Here is a 22624-nt window from a genome sequence, read left to right on the forward strand (position 1 = left end):
GCTTTTGTTTCAGTAGGTCACCTTGCTTGCTTTGGACTATCACAGTGGGGCTATTGTAGGAGCATCAGGAACCTAGTGTACATGTGACTCTGGACCCACAACAACACATGACTTTTTACTAGCCTCAAACAACCCCAAGCAAATCACTCAGTTCAATGGCCAATAAATGATTTTCTGGGGAAATAGCAACTAGTGAGGTAATGAATCTGATACTTTATTTGTAACACTTAATTGGGTTTTCCAGCTCCAATCAGATTCTCCAGCCTCTAGTATAGAGTATCCACAGTTGGTCACATTAAACATACATATTACAAAGGTAGTGCAGTTACATTAAGACAAAGAGAAAATAAACTGCAAACATGGGTAAACACCGAAAGAAGCCCACGAAAGAGCCTCCCTTTTTGTTAGGGTCTGCTAAAGTACAGTTTAGGGTGCTGTAATACTTAATAAATTGCTTTTAAGTGTGAACCTTGCTACTGTGCAGTGGCAGAAGCAGACCTAGCTTGTCCTTAATTGGACTCCACTCCAGTTTTCCAGTAAGGGAATTTTAATGTCAAAATTAAGGAATGATCTTCAAATTGGCTCAACTGGATGTTGATATTATTCACATGACAGTTCTCACTCCTGCACTCAATAACCCCAAAGCTAATGAGCAAGGCTGGGATAAATTTCTGCTTTAGTAAGGGATGAGAAAGAAGCAATATTAATTCAACAAAGATTTAGCTTTGATTATTCACACTGGAATTTATGGATAAGGAGGAGTGGTTTTGATTAGCAACAGTACCTGCCTCTATAAAGCTCCTCTACCTGGTTCATGCTCACATCAATGTCTCTCAAACTTGTTCCTCCCCCTACTGGGCAGTGAGAAACAGTGTACCCCAAGCTACAGATCCACTTAAAATTAGCACCAGATGACCTAATTCAGGACCTACATGACTACTTGTTTAATACAAACACCACAATACATAACTGACTGCAGCAAAAACAACTCCAGCCACCACACAACCTGAAAGCTTTTTAAAGACTAGCTACAATTTCTTCCACTGAAGGAAGTTAATTCATTAGAATCTTACTGTAAGAGTGATGAGGAAGGGATTGGTCCACTGGGGTTTTGGGGAGAAGTCTGCTGAGATCAGGGGTGGGCACCCCTTCACCCTCTGGGCCACTCAGAAGTTATTGCCAGTTTCAACATCACCCAAAGTTAACAAAGAAAGCAATCATTATACAATAATCATTTACAGTTTTTATAAAACACACAGTCCTTAAACCTTTATGTTCAAAAAAAGGTCCCTGATAATGCCCATCCAAGGAAGCACAGCTTTGTGGCATGAGCATAACCAATAGTCAAGGAAATTTACTCCCCTCACATCTGCTCGGGTGTTTTATTGCTTCATTGACTCTGTAATTATTGCCTTTGAATGCAAGGAGCACCAGCCGATCACCACGGATCATTTGAGTTTTCCCGTTCAAAAATTTGTATCTGTTATCAGACCCAGGATACACAGGGAAGTGTGAAGCTATTAGTTCTTTTCCTCCAGGCAAACAAAAAAGCCTTTTTGATGTCTTTCGTCAGATGTCTCTTTTGTCATCCCTCAAATCGCCAGTATGGCTTTATCCACACTGAAGGCCGATGGCAATGTCCACGTCATACCATTTCCATAAGGTAGGTGTGACGAGGGGAGCAGTAGGCGAGTAATCCAGTGGCTGGAATGCAAACAGAGGGCACAAATGTAATGATTCACCAATTACTAAAAGAATAAACCCACGAATTATTGGCTACAGCAACAAAATAAAGTGCAGGAAACAGATGATCAGAAAAGAAGCCAACATGAAAGCAAATCCAAAAATGTATGGACAGAAGAAAAGCAAAAAAGAGAGGCACCAATTAGGGACCAAAAAGATTTAAGTTTGGTTAAAAAATAACATTTTGCATCTGTTTTCTCCAAGGATGAACTTGGTGCCCAAACTAAAATAAAAGAGGAGGTAGTTGAGACACCAAATGGGTTAATAACTGATTTTAAAAAAGGATCAGGAGGGTTGGCTTACTTAAATCAGCTGGGGTTCAGAGAAGTAATTGTAAACAATGGCTTCAGTCTTCCTAATATTTAACGGTGGAAGTTTCTACACATCCAGCACTGGACAGGTGTACAAGAATGGAACCAAAAAGATTTGATGAACAATCTTAGAAAGTTAGCAGTAGCCCAGCAGATTGGGAAAATATTAGAAACCAGCAAAGGATGGTTGAAAGGTGAAACGGATGATTAAAAGAAATATAGTCTATTTTTCTGTTTTTATAAGAATACTAAAAAAAATTAACTAAAGCACTCAACAATCCCATAGGGAATGAGACTGGCAAGTTAATAATGGCAAACAGGTGGAGATTTTGAAAACAACCATTTGAAGCCTGAGGCAGGGCCATTGCACTCAGGCCCACCGTGTTCTGTGACAGGAGTAGCAGTGGGGGCTGAAATTCCTTCCCTTGTCTGATTTCACAGGAGGAATTATACAAGTATCTCAATAGAAGTTCAGCAAACAGAATGAGAAAATACCAGAAGCCAACATTAAAGGAGATCCAATTATTGAAGGGCACATGAATAGCAAAAAGATGAATCATGGAATACAGCCATAAAACTGGATTTACGCACAGAGGAAGGAAGCATGGTTAAAGATATAAATGATTACTCAAAGGAAATCACTGAAGAGATAACGCATACATTGGTTATAATTGCAGAGATTCTGGAAAGCTATCGATACAACACTTTAAAAATGGAAGGAGAAAGCAGGAAACTGTAGGCCAGTTAACCTAACAGTCATCATTGCGGAAATATGTGAGAATCCAGTGTTAATGAGGTTATAGCAAGACACTTAGAAAATCCGAATACAATCAGGCAGTGTTAATATGGTTTTGTGAATGTGAAACAGTGTTTAACAAATTTGTTACAGAACAACAGGATGTAAAAAGCAGGATAGATAAAGGGGAACCAGTGGATACATTGTATTTTGATTTCCTAAAGGCATCCGACAGGATATGACATAAAAGATTTGTGCACAAAACAAGAGCTCATGGTGTTAGGGCAATTTATTAGCATGGAGACAGGAATAGTTAATAGGAAAGAAAAAAGGAGAGAAAGTCAGGATATGTTATTTTCAGGTTGGTACACTAACTAGGGATATGCCACAGAGATCAGTGCGAGGGCTTCAACTATTTACCAGCCATGACAATGATGTGGATGAAGAGACAGACTGTAATGTAGCCAAATCTTCTAAGGATATAATGAAAGCAATTTGTAAGGAGACTTATCCTGCAAAAGAATATTGATAGGCTCAGTGAGTAGACTGAAGATTGGTATCATGTAGAAAAAAAGTGAACTTGTCCACTTGGACAGGGAGAATAGAAGTTTTTTTTTCAACAAGGTGAGACATAGCAAATGCTGCATTAGAGGGATCTTGGTGCCTTTGTAAATGAATCACAAAAGGTTATCATGCAGATACAATAAATAATTAGGAAGGCAATGAAATATTGGAATATAAAAACAGAATTTTGTTACAACTGTCAAGGACTTTATGATTATTGGTATAGTTTGGTCTCCTTATTTAAGGAGAGATATATACTTACACTGGAAACAGGTCACTAAAATGATTTCTGAGATGAAGAGATTGCCTTATGAAGAAGGTTGAGTAGGTTAGGCCTATTTACACTTCAGTTCAGAAGCATAAGAGGTAATCTTATTTGAAATAGAAGATTTTGAGAAGGTAGATCCTGGGAGGAAGTTGACCCTTATTGGGGGAAATCTAGAATTCGCGGACTCTATTTAAAATTAAGGAGTTTACCATTTAAGACAGAGATGAGAATGAATTCATTCTCTCAGAGGAAAGTCGAATTCTTTTCCACACAAAGCATGGAGGCTGATCTTTGGTAATAGTCAAAGCTGAGCTAGATAATTTTTGTTTGACAAGGAAGTTCAGGATTATGATATAGAGATAAAAGAGTGGAGTAAAGGCACAATCAGATCAATCACAATCTTATCAAATGTGGCTCAGGGGCCTGCAATATTTATGATCTTGGGGGAAAATTGAGAAATAATTGCTGAGGTTAGGAAATCTTCCTTTGCAGCAAGTGTTTAGAATCTGGAATGTGTTGCCTGTCAGTGTGGTGAATCAGATCAATCATTGCTTTCCAACAGCAATTGTACTAACACCAGAAGGTTTAAACATTATGGGCTGCAGAGAAAAAGGGCTGGAAATGAGACTCACTAAATTGCTTGAGAGCTGGTACAGGTTTGATGGGCTAAACGGTGAACAATTGTAATCAGGAAAATTAAAGAAACAAGGAGTAGGGAAACAGGATGGAGAGGGGAAAGTGGAATGATTGAGCCAAATTGCCCATTTACAATTCAATTTCTGTTGAACTCCACTTACCTTCGTTTTTCTATCCCAAGAAATAATTTCAAGTTGTTCAGTTTGCCAGCATGATAGGGATTCCTGAAAATCTGATTAAGGTGAAGAAAATTGTAAAACAAGATTGAGGCAACTTCAAGCACAGATTGGGTGACCGCTTTGCACAATACCTACATTCTATCCTTTAAAAAAAAGGACCCTGAGCTTGCATTTAGCTGCCATTTCAACACACCACGTGCTTTCTGGCCAACATCTCTGTCTTAGGCTTGCTGCAGTATTTCACCTCATTTTCCACATAGTCTATTACACACCACCCGTCATTATACACTCCTTTGTCAGTCCAGAGATATTTGTATCATTGATAGCCACAGGTGAGGTGCCGGAAGACTGGAGGCTGGATAACATGGTGCCACTGTTTAAGAAGGGTGGTAAGGAAATGCCAGGGAACTATAAGCTGGTGTGGTGACTTGTACACTTAATGGTAAGGTCCTCGGGAATGTTCCTGAACAGAGACATTGGAGTGCAGGTTCATAGCTCCTTGAAAGTGCAGTCACAGGTAGAAAGGATAGTGAGGAAGGCGTTTGGTATGCTTTCCTTTATTGGTCAGAGTATTGAGTACAGGCATTGGGAGATCATGTTGCGATTGTACAGAACATGGGTTAGGCCACTGTTGGAATATCGCGTACAATTCTGGTCTCTTTCCTATCAGAAAGATGTTGTGAAAATTGAAAGAATTCAGAAAAGATTTACAAGGATGTTGCCAGGGTTGGAGGATTAAAGCTATAGGGAGAGGCTGAATAGGCTGGGGCTGTTTTCCCTGGAGTGTCTGAGGCGGAGGACAGACTAGAATTGAACACAGTACTCCAAAAGTGGCCTCACTAATCTTCTGTACAGCTGCAACATGACCTCCAAACTACCATACTCAATGCATTGAACAATAAAGGAAAGCATACCAAACGCCTTCTTCACTATCCTGTCTACCAGTGACTCCTCTTTCAAGGAGCTATGAACCTGCACTCCAAGGTCTGTGTTCAACAACACTCCCCTGGACCTTACCATTAAGTGTATAAAGTTCTGCCCTGATTTGCCTTCTCAAAATGCAGCACCTCACATTTATCTAAATTAAATTCCATCTGCCACTCCTCGGCCCGTTGGCCCACCTGACTGAGATCCCATTGTAATCTGAGATAACCTTCTTTACTGTCCAATACACCTCCAATTTTGATGTCATCAGCAAACTTACGAACCATACCTCCTACATCCAAATCATTTATATAAATGACAAAAAGTAGTGAACCCAGCACTGATCCTTGTGCTCACCACTGGTCACAGGCCTCCAGTCTGAAAAACAACTCTCCACCACCACCCTCTGTCTTCTACCTTTGAGCCAGTTCTGTATCCAAATGGAGAGTTCTCCCTGTAACCCATGACATCTAATCTTGCTCACTGGTCTCCCAAGGGGAACCTTGTCAAACGCCTTACTGAAGTCCATATAGATCACATCTACCGCTCTGCCCTCATCAATCTGTTACTTCTTCAAAAAACTCAACCAAGTTTGGGAGACATGATTTCCCACGCACAAAGCCATGTTGACTATCCCTCATCAGTCCCTGCCTTTCCAAGTACATGTAGATCCTGTCCCTCAGGATTCCCTCCAACAACTTGCCTACTACCAACGTCAGGCTCACTCATCTATAGTTCCCTAGCTTATCCTTACCACCTTTCTTAAACAGTGGCACCAGGTTAGCCAACCTCCAGTCTTCCGACACCTCACCTGTGACTAGGGATGATACAAATATCTCAGCAAGAGGCCCACGACTATGTGGTGCAGGTAAAGAACAGGGTTAGATGCAGAGTAAAGCTCCCTCTATACTGTCCCAGGAGTGTTTTCTGTGGACAGCGTAGAGGTAGTTTTACTTTGTATCTAACTAAAAACTCCAATGGTCAATATCCCATCACCAACTCACCATTTATTTATACATGGAGAGCTCTTAACACTGATCCAGCCTCTTCAGAGCCAGCTCTCGGAGCGAGCAGAACCTCTGATACTCCTGGTTGACCCATTATAATCACCAGACAAACCCTGTGCTATATCTGCCTGAACAGGAAAGGAGTCTGACATTAACACAAGGGATGCTGTGCTATATGATCAAAGAATACATACATGGTACTTTTTGGTGGCCCTTGTTCTCCCACAGCCTTGATAGGCAGCTTAGGAGAGAGAGCAACTTTTGCACCTGTGACTCACTGCCAATAGAGACAGCAAAGGAACACTGGCTGAGGTCATCAGGTCACACATGTCACATGAACTGTGCTTTTCAGATGGGGATTAAATCTTGCACCCTCACCCCCACCACCCTGTGTGTTCACCATCTTCTGCCCTCCACCAAGTGGCAACTGTGAACCCTGCACTAAGCCCTGCTCAGGGGGACTGCCTCTCTATGATGGTATTCAATGAATTCAGTGTGGGATCAGGGCATGGGCAGTTGTCTAACTCTGAGAAAAGAATTCAACACTCAGTGTGGTGAACTAAAACAGTGCCGCTTGTTTCTTTACCTGCATCTCTCAGGCAATGATCTAGGTTGCCATGCCTCCTGGCCCAGTCAGCTATTCGACTGCTGAAGTCCAGCGCAATATCTCACTTCCCCACCAGTCACTAGACAGAGATCAAACTGGTGCTCCTGCAAGCTTTCACCCATTTCTGTATCACTTGACACTGCACCCCTCAACGCTGTAACCGCCTAACACTGACCCCACCCCATATCCCCCAACGCAGTAAATCTCTCAAAGTCTTACGTGACACATGCCCCCTCACCCCCAACATTATACCCCAACCCAGCCGACACAGCACGCAACAGCAAAACCCAAGAGCAGCCGACACAGCTCCCATCTTTGCAGTATCCTGAGAGCCGGGGTCCTCAGCACACGACACTGCCGAGTTCCGACTCCTACGACTTACTCTGCCTTTCTTCTGCTGCCTCTGCCGTTCCTTCTTGTTGATGTGTCTCTCAATGCTGGTCTCCCCGCAGAGAATGAGGACAGTGTGCCAAATGGTGAGGCCACTGAGAGCCAGGGCTACAGAACTGACCAAGGAAATGGGGGGGGGGGGGGGGGGGGGGGGGGGAGGAGGAGAGAGAGGGGAACAAATCAACCACAGATCAACCTTCAAGCCCCAAAGATCACATGTCCTCCCAACACCCACAACCTGAGAGGGAATAATTATATTTAGCTGGTACTTTATTATTTAATCTAAGAGACATCCCATTCACTTCACATATAGTTACATTACTGTGAAGTGAATACCCTCATTAGGCAATCATAGCAGACATTCTGTGCTCAGCAAGATCCCACAGTACAAACACGAGGGTGGATGTATCAGGAAATGAGAACACTGACCTGCAGAGAACCCAGAGATAAATTATACACTTGTGGAAAATTTTTTCTCGGAAGGATATGGTGGGAGCTGTAGTCTCTGTGGCCGTCTGTCAGAGATAAAGACAGAAGAGGAGAGAGAGAGAGAGAAAAAGAGGGCATTAGTTAGGAGCCAAGGGGAATCACACTTATCTATACCTCACACATCACTCTCTTTATCAAAGAAAGCTTTAGTTATTTCAAACAAAGAAAATTAATTGCTTAAAGAAGAAAATGAATAAGCAGATTTTCTCCAACACCTTTGAGGATGAGAAAGAGATGAGGATGACAAAGAAATGCAAGGATTGTAGTAATATAGGGATTACAGCAGCTGGTATAGGCACAGCAAGCTCCCACAAACAGCAGTGTGATAATTGCTCGATCATTTCCTTCTCTCAATATCAGCTGAGTGTTAAATATCAGCCAGGACACCATAGAGAACCCTCTTACACCTTGAGAAATAAGGCTGTCTACTGAGGGGACAAGGAGGGGTTATTCAATTTAATATCTCAACCAAAAGCCGAGGCACTGGCGAGAGTAGCACTTTGCCACTGTTTGAATCAGCCTCAATGTTTCTGATTAAATGACTGAAGACTTAAACCTGGCCCCAAATTAACTGAGCAGCAATCGTCCACACCTAAGCACCAGCAGAATTCAGCCAATCTAGACTCGAGCGTGTGGTATACGGGACACAGATAGGAAGCTGGCACAGAGCTAAATGGCCTCCTCTTGCTCTGTAACACTTGTCAGGAAACCTACAGCACAGAAACAGATCCTTTGATCCACCTTGTCTGCACCCACCAGGACTTCTTATCTGACCTAGTCCCATTTGCCAGCATTTGGCCCATAACCCCCTCAACCCTTCTTATTTATATACCCATCCAGAAGCCTTTTAAATGTTGTAATTGTATCAGCCTCCACCACTTCCTATAGCAGCTTGTTCCTCACACACACACACCACACTCTGCATGAAAATGTTACCCCTCATTCTGTGACATAGTTCTTCACTGGGCCATCAGGGAGAGATAGCGCTAAGTTTTTAAACACAAGGTTTGATCAAAATTCTGGATTCAGAAGCAGAGCCCCGTGTAAACATTATCAATAAAATACACAGCTGCTTTTTAATTTCTATTTTGGGACAAGAAAGATAAGTGTCACTTCAACTGAAGAGCACCCTGACTTTACAGAAGCAGGCTAACTTTTCTGGTCACATGCTCTAGATTTCCAAAATTAGAAATAAATTTTCTTGTGGGAATTTGAGTAGGACACAGTCAATGTTCTTGTCTAAGAGATGACCTATTAGAGATTTTTTTTTTAAAAAGTCATTAAGGTGTTTCAATAGGATAGACATAGTGAAGGCGCAAGAGAAATGATATAAGGCAGTCACTGATTGACCAGATGATCACTAATGATACAGATATAAGGCAGTCACTGAAAAACCAGGAGCAAACTGTTGGTGACAATGTCAGAATCATCACCACAGGGTGGGTGAGGTGAACAATGATGTTCTTAAAGGAGATATTAGATACGTACATAATGAAACAGGATTTACCGATAGGCTGAGAAGATGGAGGGTTGCTCTGGTGGAGCACAAATACAGCTAAACAATCCAGAATACATTCTACATAAGGAAACACGTCAGACATATCATTCCAGCACACCAATGTGAACACTCGCAGCTTACGTTGATGGTGAAATATGCATCTACAAACAACTCCCTGCTGCTCACACTACAGTACACACAGCCCAGTGTCATAAATAGGCAGAAGGAGAAGAAGTATCGATGGTTAAAATGGCCCACACAGTTATTCAGCCAAGCTGGGCTGTAGAGTTAAGGAGAACAGATGAATCTGGGGAGGAGCTGCAACAACAGAGCCTCCTTTTATTTCACTCCTTTAATGCTCCAGAAGGAGTTTTCTGAAATTCAACTCGCGTTCTTCATTCCTAGGGTAGGAATAGGTCCAGTTAAGGATAGTAGTGGGAAGTTGCGTGTGGAGGCTGAAGAGAATGGGGAGACACTGAATGAATACTTTTCGTCAGTGTTCACTCAGGAACAGGACATGGTTGCCGATGTAAATACTGAGTCACAATTAATTAGAATGGATGGCTTTGAGGTATGTAGGGAAGAGGTGTTGGAAATTCTGGAAAGGGTGAAAATAGGTAAGTCCCCTGGGCCTGATGGCATTTATCCTAGGATTCTCTGGGAAGCAAGGGAGGAGATTGCAGAGCCATTGGCCTTGATTTTTATGTCCTCATTGTCTACAGGAATAGTGCCAGAAGACTGGAGGATAGCAAATGTGGTTCCCTTGTTCAAGAAGGGGAGTAGGGATAACCCTAGTAACTATAGGCCAGTGAGTCTCACTTCTGTTATGGGCAAAGTCTTAGAGAGAATTGTAAGGGATAGGATTTATGAACATCTGGATAGGAATAATGTGATCAAGGATAGTCAGCATGGTTTTGTGAAGGGCAGATCGTGCCTCACAAACCTTATTGAATTCTTTGAGAAGGTGACTAAGGAGGTGGATGAGGGTAAAGCGGTAGATGTGGTGTATATGGATTTTAGTAAGGTGTTTGATAAGGTTCCCCATGGTAGGCTACTGCAAAAAATACGGAGGTATGGCATTGAGGGTGAGTTGGAGGTTTGGATTAGGAATTGGCTGGCTGGAAGAAGACAGAGGGTAGTAGTTAATGGTAAAGGTTCATCTTGGAGTACAGTTACTAGCAGTGTTCCGCAAGGATCTGTTTTGGGACCATTGCTGTTTGTCATTTTTATAAATGACCTGGAGGAGGGGCTAGAAGGTTGGGTAAGCAAGTTTGCGGATGATACGAAAGTCGGTGGAGTTGTTGACAGTGAAGAAGGATGTGTCAGGTTACAGCGGGATATAGATGAGCTGCAGAGCTGGGCAGAAAGGTGGCAAATGGAGTTCAATGTGGGTAAGTGTAAGGTGATTCACTTTGGTATGAGTAACAAAAAGATGGGGTACTGGGCTAATGGTCGGATACTTGGTAGTGTGGATGAGCAGAGGGATCTTGGTGTCCATGTACACAGATCTCTGAAAGTTGCCACCCAGGTAAATAGTGCGGTGAAGAAGGCATATGGCGTACTGGCTTTTATTGGTAGAGGAATTGAGTTCCGGAGTCCTGAGGTCATGTTGCAGTTGTATAAGACTCTGGTGCGGCCGCATCTGGAGTATTTTGTGCAGTTTTGGTCGCCATACTATAGGAAGGATGTGGAGGCACTGGAACGGGTGCAGAGGAGGTTTACCAGGATGTTGCCTGGTATGGTAGGAAGATCGTATGAGGAAAGGCTGAGGCACTTGGGGCTGTTTTCATTGGAGAAAAGAAGGTTTAGGGGTGACTTGATAGAGGTGTACAAGATGATTAGGGGTTTAGATAGGGTTGACCATGAGAACCTTTTTCCACGAATGGAGTCAGCTATTACAAGGGAGCATAGCTTTAAATTAAGGGGTGGTAGGTATAGGACAGATGTTAGGAGTAGGTTCTTTACTCAGCAAGTCGTGAGTTCATGGAATGCCCTGCCAGTAGCAGTGGTGGACTTTCCCTCTTTATGGGCATTTAAATGGGCATTGGATAGGCTAGTGTAGGTTAGGTGGGCTTGGATCGGCGCAACATCAAGGGCCAAAGGGCCTGTACTGTGCTGTATTCTTCTATGTTCATTGTTCTACACCTCATGCTGTACATGGATGTGACTGATGGAAACAAGATAGTTAGAGCATGACTCGATATATAAAACACATTCTATGCCAACCTGGGAGTGTTTGAAGAGGTCAGTATGGGGAAGCTTTACTCTGTATCTAACCCTGTGCCGTACATGTCCTGCAGTGTGTGTAGTGGAAACTTCAGTCTATCCCAAATACCACGCTGTAGCTCCCCTGGGAACGCTTAACTGAGAGACAGTAAAGGGGGAGCTTTACTCTGTACCTAACCCCATAATGTAAATGTCCTGAGAGTGTTTGATACGGCTTTCTAGACTAACTCAGCTTGATGAAGATTTAAAATTGCAAATGCTAAATCATTTAAGTGCAAAAAGGATACGACAATGATGATCCATCTTCAATATACATCTGGAAGATAATGAAGTACTGGTTAATCAATGGAGGAGTATGACCTCGTCCTGCTCCTCATATAAAGTCTATTGCCAGTTTGCTGTTAAAACAAAATCAGTAACGTCCTTTAAGGAAGGAAACCTGCTGCCCTTGTCCAAACTGGTCATGGACCAGCTCTATCCTACGCATCTACCCTCTGATGCTCAAATCAAATAACTACCAGGGTTTAAAAATAAAGGGTTTAAAAATATTCTCAGGGCAATTATAAATGAACAGTAAATGGCACCTTTATCAACAATACCCATATTCTGAGCAAAACAGGGAAGGAGTGTTCATTCAGGATTAGTTCCACAGAGATTCATCCCGCGGTCACCCTATTCAGGTGCGTGTGGGATGGTGAGTGCAGGTTGCCTATTCAACTATGGGAAGAAGCACAGCAGTTCGCCAGCCAATACCTCCCCACCCCCCACCCCCACCCAAATAAACCTATGTTAATTAACCAAGCAGGAACAACCCTTCCCCTAAACACACTCATATTAGCAAGCAGTTGGAATATCCCAACCAATTAATCCTGCTTCGCCCCTGCCAAGGGAACATTAAACTTCAAAGTTACTTCAAATGGACAGAACAAAACTCTTACCGATTACATATGCTGCAGTGATGGGTACGAGCTGGTTTGGGATTAATACACTTCCTGCAGATTGAAACCATTGGAATGTCACTTTTCCCCTGCAAATAAAGATGGAGATAACCAAGCTTCAGCATGGAGTAGATACAGAATAAACTCTACACTGTCCCCATCAAATCTTCCCAGGACAGAGTTAAAAATCACAACACCAAGTTATAGTCCAACAGGTTTATTTGGAAGCACTAGCCTTCAGAGCGCTGCTCCTTCATTAGTTGGTTGTGGAGGAGCAGCACTCAGAAAGCTAGTGGTTCCAATTAAACCTGTCGGACTGTAACCTGGTGTTGTGTGATTTTTAACTTTGTACACCCCAGTCCAACCCCAGCACCTCCAAATCATGATTCCCAGGACAGGTGCAGCACAGGGTTTCTGTGCATAAAGTGATTGCTCCATTACTACATTTATACATTGTGAATAGTGCTATACAAATGCAAACAATTTCCTTTCAACACTCTTCTCCCCCTTTATGATAACAAAGAATTGCCTTCACAAACCTTTCACACCCTGCCATGAACCACACACCCTTTCTGTTCTTTCCAAATTAGTCTCTCCTCCTGTCCACCTTACCTTGCATTCAAAGAGTCCATACCTCTGTTGGATATCCGGGGTGCGTCCGCACAGCTTTGTAGTAGTGAAATACAATCTGCATAAGGTTCCAGTGCCCATAGCAAAGGTGCCACGCAATCCAGCCCACAGGGTACGTACTCATGATGACCGGCAGCACACAAATATAGACAATCATCACAATGGTGGTTGTTAGAATAATGACCAAGATCACAAAGACCTGCAAAAGACAAAGTGAAGAAGCAATTAATCTAAACAAAGTGTGAGGAGGAGGAGGAGAGGTTGAGACATTACACCCCAAACTAGAAGGCACAAATCAGGAGTGTGAAGGAGCACTCTCCAGTTGCCTGGAAAAGCGCAGTTCCAATAAAACTCAAGAAACTCAATACCATCCAAGACAAAGCAGCCTGCTTGATTAACATCCCTTAATTAATCCCCTTCACTAACACCACAAAGTAGTAGCAATGTGTACCATCTGTAAGATACCTTGGAGAGTTGCTGTAGTGTACCTGCCAAACCTATGACCTCTATCACCTGAAAGTAAAAGGGGAGCAGATGCGTAGAAAATCACTAACTGCAAATTCCCCTCAAGGCAACAGAGCATTCTGACTTGGAATTATATCACCATAAACTTCAATGTTGCTGAATCCTGAAATTCTCTTCCAAAGAGCATCGTGGGTGTGCCTGTACTGAATGAATCACAGCACTGTATGAAGGCAGCTAGTCACCAGCATCCCCTGGGCAATTACAGATGGAAAGTAAATGCTGGCCCAGTCAGAGACACTGACATTCCAGGAGTGGATATTAAAAAATAACCTGAAGATGCTATACTTACCATTCCAAACCACCTGGTCACATGATCTACCAGCCAATAGATGGGCTCAAATAAGGAGTCAAGGACAACATCAGTGTTGGTGAAGGTGTTGTAAACGAGTGAGTTGACACACAGTTTGCTGTAGCTCCAGAGGGTCCTCACACGGTGGAAGAGCTTCGAACGCCGCCTACGGCCTAGTCGGAGACATTTCAGGAACAAACGCATCACTGTACAGACACAATGCAGTCGCCTTCTCATTCCAGCAGTGGCCAGCCTGTAAGAAGGAATTAGGACATACCTGGGTATAGGTTAGTGCGGGACAGTAAAGCTCCCTTTAACACTCCCAAGACAGAAAATCTCACTCCATGCTTTTTAAACTGCTTTCTCCCTCGACACTATCAAACACTCCCAGGACAGATACAGCACTGTTGAAGCAAAGACTAAGAATACTGCAGCTGATGTAATGTTTAAAACTTTAAGGAATTATAGAAACAGGAGTAGGCCATTCAGCCCCTCAAGCCTGTTCCTCAATTCAACGAGATCATGGCTGATCTATGGCCTAACTCCATACACCCTCCTTTGGCCCATGTGCCTTAATAGCTTTGTTAATAAACTTTTTTCTATCTCTGATTTAAAATGACCAACTGATCCAGCATCAATGAGCAAATGCAAATGTTCTACTGTTCTTTTTAAGAACGAACCATTCTAAACAGGGAATAAAGGTGGTTGTGTGATCCACGAGATACCTCAAGTTGAAATAAAACTAGAAAACTGAATTGGAAGAGGGTAGCATTCTCCAAGGTTTCATTTTCCAGGTGAACAGGAAAAAAAACTTTTATTGTTACGGCACCTTTCATAACCAGAAAATCCCAAAAGTTGAAATATAATTTTAATGCAAATTACCAAGGAACATAAGACAGATCGTAAAAGCTTGTTTTGGTAAAAGAAATGAAAAGGATTAGTCAGGATAAATGTGGCCCAATCGGGGCAATGACAGCAGAACATATCAAGGGACAAGGAAATGACAGAGAGACTAAATAATTGCTTTGTATCTATCTGCCTGGAAGGAAATACAGAAAATCTCCCATAAATACTAGGTGACCAAGGTACTGGTGAAAGTGAGGAACTAAAAGAAATTAGTAATACTGAACTAAAAAGGTGGCACATGAAACATCAACTGAACTGAAAGCTGACAAATCCCCTGGACCCAATGAGCGTCATCCCAGCATATTAAAAACGGTGAAACAAAAACAGAAAATGCTGGAGAAACTCAGCAAGTCTGGCAGCATCTGTGGAGAGAATGCAGAGTCAATGTTTTGGGCCCAATGACCCTTCATCAGACCTGAAGCTAATGCCAGACCTGCTGAGATTTTCTAGCAATTTCTGGATTTTGTTTCAGATTTCCAGTATCAGCTGTTTTGAATATATCTTATCGTTATGTTCAAAGAGATGGCAGATGTATTGGTGGTTATCTTTCAACATTCTATTGATTCTGGAAAGGTTCCTGCAGACTGGAAAGTAGCAAACATATCACCAATACTTTTGAAAGGAGGTAGAATGGAGTATTACAGACTTGTTAAATTTACAACAATTTGTTAATGCCAGAAACCTGAGGACATAGGATGAGAATGTGGGTCATGACAGCGAGAGAAGGGAGGGTTTGAACTTCTCCCCTGAACTTCTACAAGGCTTTTAGAACATCAAGGAATCAGGTGGATTATATATGAATAACAGATACCCAGAAGTGATTTATAGACTGGGAACTAATAGAGGGGTTTTGGGGTTTAAATGTAGTGTAACATACATGCAAGATTGAGTTACAGATTGGAACCTAATTGAGGAGTTTAGGGTTTATATGTAGTTTAATAGATACGATGTATTGAGTTACTGATTGGAATCTAATCAAGGGGTTTAGGAGTTTATATGTAGTGTAAAGATATGTGGGATCAAATTAGAGACAGGAAACTAATCAAGCGGTTGGGGGCTTTCTACATAGAGTACAGATACACAAGAGTATGTTACGGACTAGAAATTAATCGAGGGGTTCAACAAACAGTAAAGTTACAATTTATAATGGACGTGTTAACTGAACAGTTAGAAAACAAATAAGCTAAAGTCATTATCCATTTGTGAAAGGAAAATAAAGTTTGACAAACTTGGGAGTTTTTGAGGCTGTTCCTATTCATACAGGCAAAGGAAAACAATGCCAGACACCTCGTGTACTAGGACAGTGGATCTTTGACATCTATCAGAGTAGTATGGCCACCATTTATTGGCTTATCTGGAGAGAACACCTCTGACAGTGCAGCACTCCTGCAGTACTATCTGTCTGTTGGATGAGATTTCAATCCAAGCTGCCCAGATATTAAGTATTTTAGGGATCCATTAACAGAATGGGTGATCACATGAACGTCGCTCTGTTGACAGAGTAGGAGAAATCACAGGAATAGCAGCACGTCATTCAGCCCCTCAAGACCATTTCCCATTCCAAATGAGACATATGGCTCCACCCCATTAACCTATACTTGATCCAAATTCCCCTTATTCCACTAAGTGTTATCAATCCGAGTCTTGACAGCTCTCATTTAGTCCCAAATCCAGAATATTTTTCAGGGAGAATGGTCCAGATTTCAACATTCTATATTGAATAAAAGATTGCTGATAACCCTAAGTTAACACAGTCAAGCTCAGCTGAATTGCCATTTGCTCGTGGTGGTGGTCTCATACTTTCGCAGTTAACAACAGCCACTGCAGCGGCACACTGACTGTAATTCACTGCAAAGGCTTTACGATGTGTTGGCAGCAACATGAATCGCTCTACAAATCTAAGAGCAGATTCTCTTGGTTTTTGCTTGAAAAGTGGATGAGGTGAGGAAGAAGAGGAGAATCTTCTTTCTGATTTTAGCCTCCACCTGTTTAATTTCTCTTCACAGTGGGACTTTTCCCTTTGTTTTTGAGGGGGGTGGTTTGCAGCAGTTATAGGGTGAGGGAGGGAAGAAGGGGGAGAAGTTCAAATCCTTCCTTCTCTTGCTGCCAAGACCCACATTCTCATCATAAGTCCTCAAGTGTCTGGCATTAGCAAATCATACAACATCCTCTCACTAAAACCAACTACAGGTTAATTCCATTAAAGGCAGTGGTGGAGTCTCAAAATGGAAATCATTGCTTACTTTACAGCGTCAATGTCAAGGGCAAATAAGAAAAGATCGGAGCGGCCATACACTAAGCTAAAGGGAGGACGGTGTGTGTCAATACAGGTCAGATAATGTGAAATTGAGAGGGCACTTCCGAATATCACATAATACTTCCAGCAGAATTGAACTGGGAGAGTTCGGATAGAGAGTGGGAAGTTAGAGGTGAGAGAGAGTCACATTATTTATAGCCAATAATTAACCTGCAGTGACGACAATTGAAATGGTCAACAGAGATTGTCTGCTGATAACCTACTTGGGTTTCACAAACAATTTGCAATATCATTCATACACAAGACTGTCTTATCAAACACCCTCCCATTAGGTAGATATAATCCCCCTGAACCCTTCAATTAAGATTCCAGCTTGGAATTCATTCCTGCTATCTGTTTTTCTATATATATGCCAGTCCTCCTGAATCCGTCGATTAGTTTCTAGTCTGTAACGCACTCCTGCGTAATGTAGAAAGCCCCCAACCGCTTGATTAGTTTCCTGTCTCTAATTCAATCCCACATATCTGTTACACTACATATAAACTCCTAAACGCCGTGATTAGATTCCAATCAGTAACTCAATCCATTGTATCTATTAAACTACATTTAAACCCCAAAACCCCTCGATTAGTTCCCAGTCTATAAATCACTTCTGGGTACCAGTTATTCATATATAATCCACCTGATTCCTTGATGTTCTAAAAACCTTGTAGAAGCTCAGTCCGCACCTCAAGATGAGTTCACTCACTGATAGATGAGTACAGTAGAAACAGTGACCCAGGATCTAAGGAAACAGGCATTGTGCGCTGACTCCTGCAGGCTTCCTGAGGTTATTGTTGAACTTCAAGGTACAGTAGTTGGTGAATAATGTCTGCAATAAGAACAAAGGATAGATTAGCCAGATTAGATTGATACATCCCCTCACTATAATGACTAGGAGATCCTGTGGTCAGGTGCTGAAATGGGTGTGAAGGTGCAGTGTAGTGTGTATTGAGGGTGTGAGGTGATTCCTTTAGGTGATTAACATTACTCTCTTTCCGAGCACAGACAATATTTCTTTGGCAACTAAATCAGAGCTACACAATCCAACAAATACTAATGCATAGCAATGACAGTTTGCAGGATGAGTGGAGTACATTGACTTTTTACTTCTCTATTAGTGTCCTTCCTGTCCTCACTCGCTCCCTCCCTCTGACAATCTTTAAAGCCCAAGCCTGGAGACACCTATCCACTCTATTTATCCTATCCTGGGCTTTTACCAAGCTGCATAAATTAGTCTTGCCACATTACACGCACACAGGTTCCACAGGGAGAGACAACAACAGAATAGCGAAGTTGCACTGACTAGGTCCTGGCCAAAAAACACCAATTGGTTTTTGAAAAGTCAATCCACATTGTGATCGCTAGGATCTCTTCTGTTGGTGGCTGAGAGGCTAGGGTACAGACAAACTTCTAAGGTGAGACATGAGAAACCTTCAAATACCTGGGAAAGAAAAGGGAAACGATAAGCAAGAGCCGCTGTCCAACACGTCCTGTTGCTGTCAGTTAGTTACGTTTCAATGAAGAGGTTGGTCAAACTTAATTAATTTAGTCAGTTAATTATGAATGAGTCAGGTCTAAGTAATAAAGACTATCACTTTATATGATTGATGGTGAAATCCTACCACAGCTTTCAGACTAGAGTTCATCACCAACTAACTATTCAAGATCTGGATTAGTCTACAAAGGAACATGCACATGATCACTATCATGATACACAGCTCTCAATCTCAGAGCACAATGCTGCACGATATTTCTCCTTGGGAACCAGAGATACCAGACTTTCAGTTCTAAACTACTGTCCACACACACTCTCCTCATCCCTATTATCCCTTTTGTTCAGGTACAAAAGGCCATGCGAGGGAAAATGGGGTAAGGTGAAGTTCCTGCTGACCATGAAGAACAGCATGAACCAAATGGTCCAGAATGGTCTGTCGTTGCACAGTAAATTGAAGGTGTTGCTCTGTAAAGCTTGCAAATTCCTCATTTTCAACCAGAGGAATAACATTTTGTTTAATTTTCAATTCAGGGATCAATGTTCGGGGGAGCGTCGGGGGTGGGGAGGGCATGGTGGGATTGATGAGGAGGGCTCAATTGATGGGGAAGAGAGGGAGGGATTGAATGGGGGCGGGGGAGGGGTGATGAATGGGGGAGATGAGTGGGGGTGGGGGGAGATGAGTGGGGGTGGGGGGCGAATAGGGGCAGTGAGGGGGAACGAAGGGGGGCGGGGGGGAGGGGGAATGATGGGGGGGGAATGATGGGGGGGGGGGAATGATGGGGGGGGGGAATGATGGGGGGGCGGGGGACGATGGGGGGGGCGGGGGACGATGGGGGGGGCGGGGGACGATGGGGGGGGCGGGGGACGATGGGGGGGGCGGGGGACGATGGGGGGGGCGGGGGACGATGGGGGGGGCGGGGGACGATGGGGGGGGCGGGGGACGATGGGGGGGGCGGGGGACGATGGGGGGGGCGGGGGACGATGGGGGGGGGGACGATGGGGGGGGGGGGACGATGGGGGGGGGGGACGATGGGGGGGTGGGGGATGATGGGGGGGTGGGGGACGATGGGGGGGGTGGGGGACGATGGGGGGGGTGGGGGACGATGGGGGGGTGGGGGGACGATGGGGGGGTGGGGGGACGATGGGGGGGTGGGGGGACGATGGGGGGGTGGGGGGACGATGGGGGGGTGGGGGGGACGATGGGGGGGTGGGGGGGACGATGGGGGGGTGGGGGGGACGATGAGGGGGTGGGGGGGACGATGAGGGGGTGGGGGGGATGGTGGGGGGGATGATGGGGGGGATGATGGGGGGGATGATGGGGGGGATGATGAGGGGGAGGATGTGGGGGATGATGAGGGGGATGATGAGGGGGATGATGAGGGGGATGATGAGGGGGATGATGAGGGGGAGGATGGGGGGGATGGGGGGGAGGAGGGGGGGAGGATGGGGGGGGTGGGGACGATGGGGGGGGGGGAGGGGGGGACGATGGGGGGGGGAGGGGGGGACGATGGGGTGGGAGGGGGGGACGATGGGGGGGGGAGGGGGGGACGATGAGGGGGGGGACGATGGGGGGGGGAGGGGGGGACGATGGGGGGGAGGGGGGGACGATGAGGGGGGGACGATGGGGGGGGGAGGGTGGGACGATGGGGGGGGAGGGGGGGACGATGGGGGCGGACGATGGGGGGGGACGATGGGAGGGGGAGGGGGGGGACGATGGGGGGGGGGAGGGGGAGACGATGGGGGGGGACGATGGGGGGGGAGGGGGGGGACGATGGGGGGACGATGGGGGGGGAGGGGGGGGACGATGGGGGGGGACGATGGGGGGGGGGAGGGGGGGGACAATGGGGGGGGGGGAGGGGGGGACGATGGGGGGAGACGATGGGGGGGGGAGGGGGGGACGATGGGGGGGGGAGGGGGGGGACGATGGGGGGGGAGGGGGGGGACGATGGGGGGGGAGGGGGGGGACGATGGGGGGGGAGGGGGGGACGATGGGGGGGACGATGGGGGGGGGGGAGGGGGGGGACGATGGGGGGGGAGGGGGGGGACGATGGGGGGGAGGGGGGGACGATGGGGGGGGGGAGGGGGGGGACGATGGGGGGGGAGGGGGGGGACGATGGGGGTGAGAATGATGGAGCGGAGTGTATGGGGGAATTGATGAAGAGGGAGGAAAATAGAATCTTCTTTCCTGACCTTGGCCCGGCAATGCCGACGTGAACTGACCGGGAACTCTCCGCCGCTCCTGGGCTCCGCTCAGCGACTGCCGCCGGCTGCAATGTTGATCGTGAGAGTGCCCTGACACTGCGCGTGCGCATGTCGCAGGCAAGCTGTGCCGGGTGATGTAGTTCGTCGCTGACACTCCATAACGGGAGTTCACGCACGCCCTGCAGTCCCGAGAACTGCATCTCCCATCATCCTTTCGCACCCACCCCAGTCATGCTGAATCGCTTACACAATGGCAAAGGAGCGGAAGACGTAAGCAATCGATCAGAACATATGATTTCGTCAGACCAGGATGGGAAATTGTGGGAGGTCTGATCAATAAGTCCATATACCACCAGGCCTGACATGTCCATTGTCACATGCCTCATCCCATACCTACATTATTTAACCGTCAATATTATTTGAAATATTCATATTTTAGGAGAATCAACTTTTTGACGAGGTAAAACAATAAGATTTAGGAATATAAGTAGGCCATTCAGCCCATCAAGTTTGTTCTAACATTTGATGAGATCACCTCCAATCTGATAATTTTCAACTCCACTAACCACTGCCTCTTGACATTCAATGGTGTTACCATCACTAAATTCCCCCACTATCAACATCCTGGGGGTTACTATTGTCCAGAAGCTCCACTGAAATCACGGCATAAACATAGTAACTGCAAGATCAGGTCAAAGGCTAGGAATACTGTGGCAAGTAACTCACCTCTTGATTTCCTAAAGCCTGTTCACCATCTACAAGGCACAAGTCTGGAGTGTGATGGAATACTCCCCACTTACCTGGATGAGTGCAGCCCCAACAACACTCAAGAAAGTTGACACCATCCAGGACAATGCAGCTTGCTTGATTGTCACTACATCCATTCCCTCTACCACCGACACTTAGTAGCAGCAGCTACAAGATGGATTGCAGAAATTCACCAAAAATCCTCAGACAGCACTTTCCAAACCCATTATTACTTCCATCTAGAAAGACAAGAACAACAGATATATAGGAACTTCACCACCTTCAAGTTCCCGTCCAAGCCACTCACCATCCGGACTTGGAAATATATAATTGTTCCTTCACTGTTGCTGGGTCAAAATCCTAGAATTCCCTCCCTAGTGGCATTGTGGATCAATCTACAACAGGTGGACTATAGAGCTTCAAGAGGGCAGCTCACCACCGCCTTCTCAAGAGCAACGAACATGGGAAATAAATGTTGGCCAACCAACGATGCCCAAACCCCACAAATGAATACATTTCTAAAGATCCTGTCTTTTCCTCATAACCTTATTTGCCTTAGTGATTAAAAGTCTCTGTCTCTGCTTTGAGTATTCTCAAACACAGAGCCACCTCAGGCTTTGTGGTAAAAAAAATTTCCAAAGATTCACTATCCTCTGAAAGAAGAAAGATCTCCATATCTCTTTCTTACTCTGAAATTGCACCTGCTGGTTCTGCACTCTTCCCAAGGGGAAATAACTTCTTCATGTCCACCCTCTCAAGCTTCCAAGGATTGTATATGTTTCAATACCATTGCTTCTCATTCTCGAAAACGCTAATGAGTACAAGCTCAACCTGCCCAATTGCACCTTGTAAGACAGTCCTTTCATACCAGGATCAACTTTGTGAACTTTCTCCGGGTTGCCTCCCATGCCAGTGTATATTTCTTCAGATATGATGTGGAGGTGCTGATGTTGGACTGGGGTGGACAAAGTTAAAAATCACACAGCACCAGGTTATAGTACAAGTTTATTTGGAA

The 22624-nt window shown here is 44.8% G+C and overlaps 1 protein-coding gene across 6 annotated transcripts; it reads right to left on the reverse strand.

The window, feature by feature from the left end:
* Nucleotides 1-193: 193 nt before the first annotated feature.
* zdhhc16b (zDHHC palmitoyltransferase 16b) lies at nucleotides 194-20947 on the reverse strand. Of its 6 annotated transcripts, none has more exons than XM_072557179.1 (11): nucleotides 20851-20946; nucleotides 17872-17994; nucleotides 13961-14213; nucleotides 13151-13345; nucleotides 12517-12605; nucleotides 11866-11894; nucleotides 9494-9627; nucleotides 7795-7880; nucleotides 7358-7481; nucleotides 4420-4490; nucleotides 194-1704 (listed from the first exon to the last, which is right to left on the reverse strand). In XM_072557179.1, the coding sequence occupies exons 3-11, from the start codon at nucleotides 14195-14197 to the stop codon at nucleotides 1593-1595; spliced, it is 1077 nt and encodes a 358-aa protein (XP_072413280.1). In that variant the 5' UTR covers nucleotides 14198-14213; nucleotides 17872-17994; nucleotides 20851-20946; the 3' UTR covers nucleotides 194-1592. The 6 variants fall into 6 exon arrangements, with proteins under 6 accessions (XP_072413280.1, XP_072413278.1, XP_072413279.1 ...); XM_072557177.1 differs by having other exon boundaries at nucleotides 17852-17994; XM_072557178.1 differs by having other exon boundaries at nucleotides 17806-17994.
* Between the last annotated feature and the right edge of the window lie 1677 nt (nucleotides 20948-22624).

The sequence above is a fragment of the Chiloscyllium punctatum genome, chromosome 38 (assembly GCF_047496795.1).
Source record: "Chiloscyllium punctatum isolate Juve2018m chromosome 38, sChiPun1.3, whole genome shotgun sequence".
NCBI lineage: Eukaryota > Metazoa > Chordata > Chondrichthyes > Orectolobiformes > Hemiscylliidae > Chiloscyllium > Chiloscyllium punctatum.

Excerpts from the sequence above, each read along its gene's own strand:
- zdhhc16b (XM_072557182.1), bottom strand. The coding sequence starts at position 14,197 with ATGAGAAGGCGACTGCATTGTGTCTGTACAGTGATGCGTTTGTTCCTG. Across the intron at positions 11,895-12,516 it reads CACTGCAGCATATGTAATCG|ATGTATATTGAAGATGGATC; the intron begins GTAAGAGTTTTG and ends ATTATCTTCCAG. Across the intron at positions 1,705-4,419 it reads CTTGGGATAGAAAAACGAAG|CCACTGGATTACTCGCCTAC; the intron begins GTAAGTGGAGTT and ends TTTGCATTCCAG.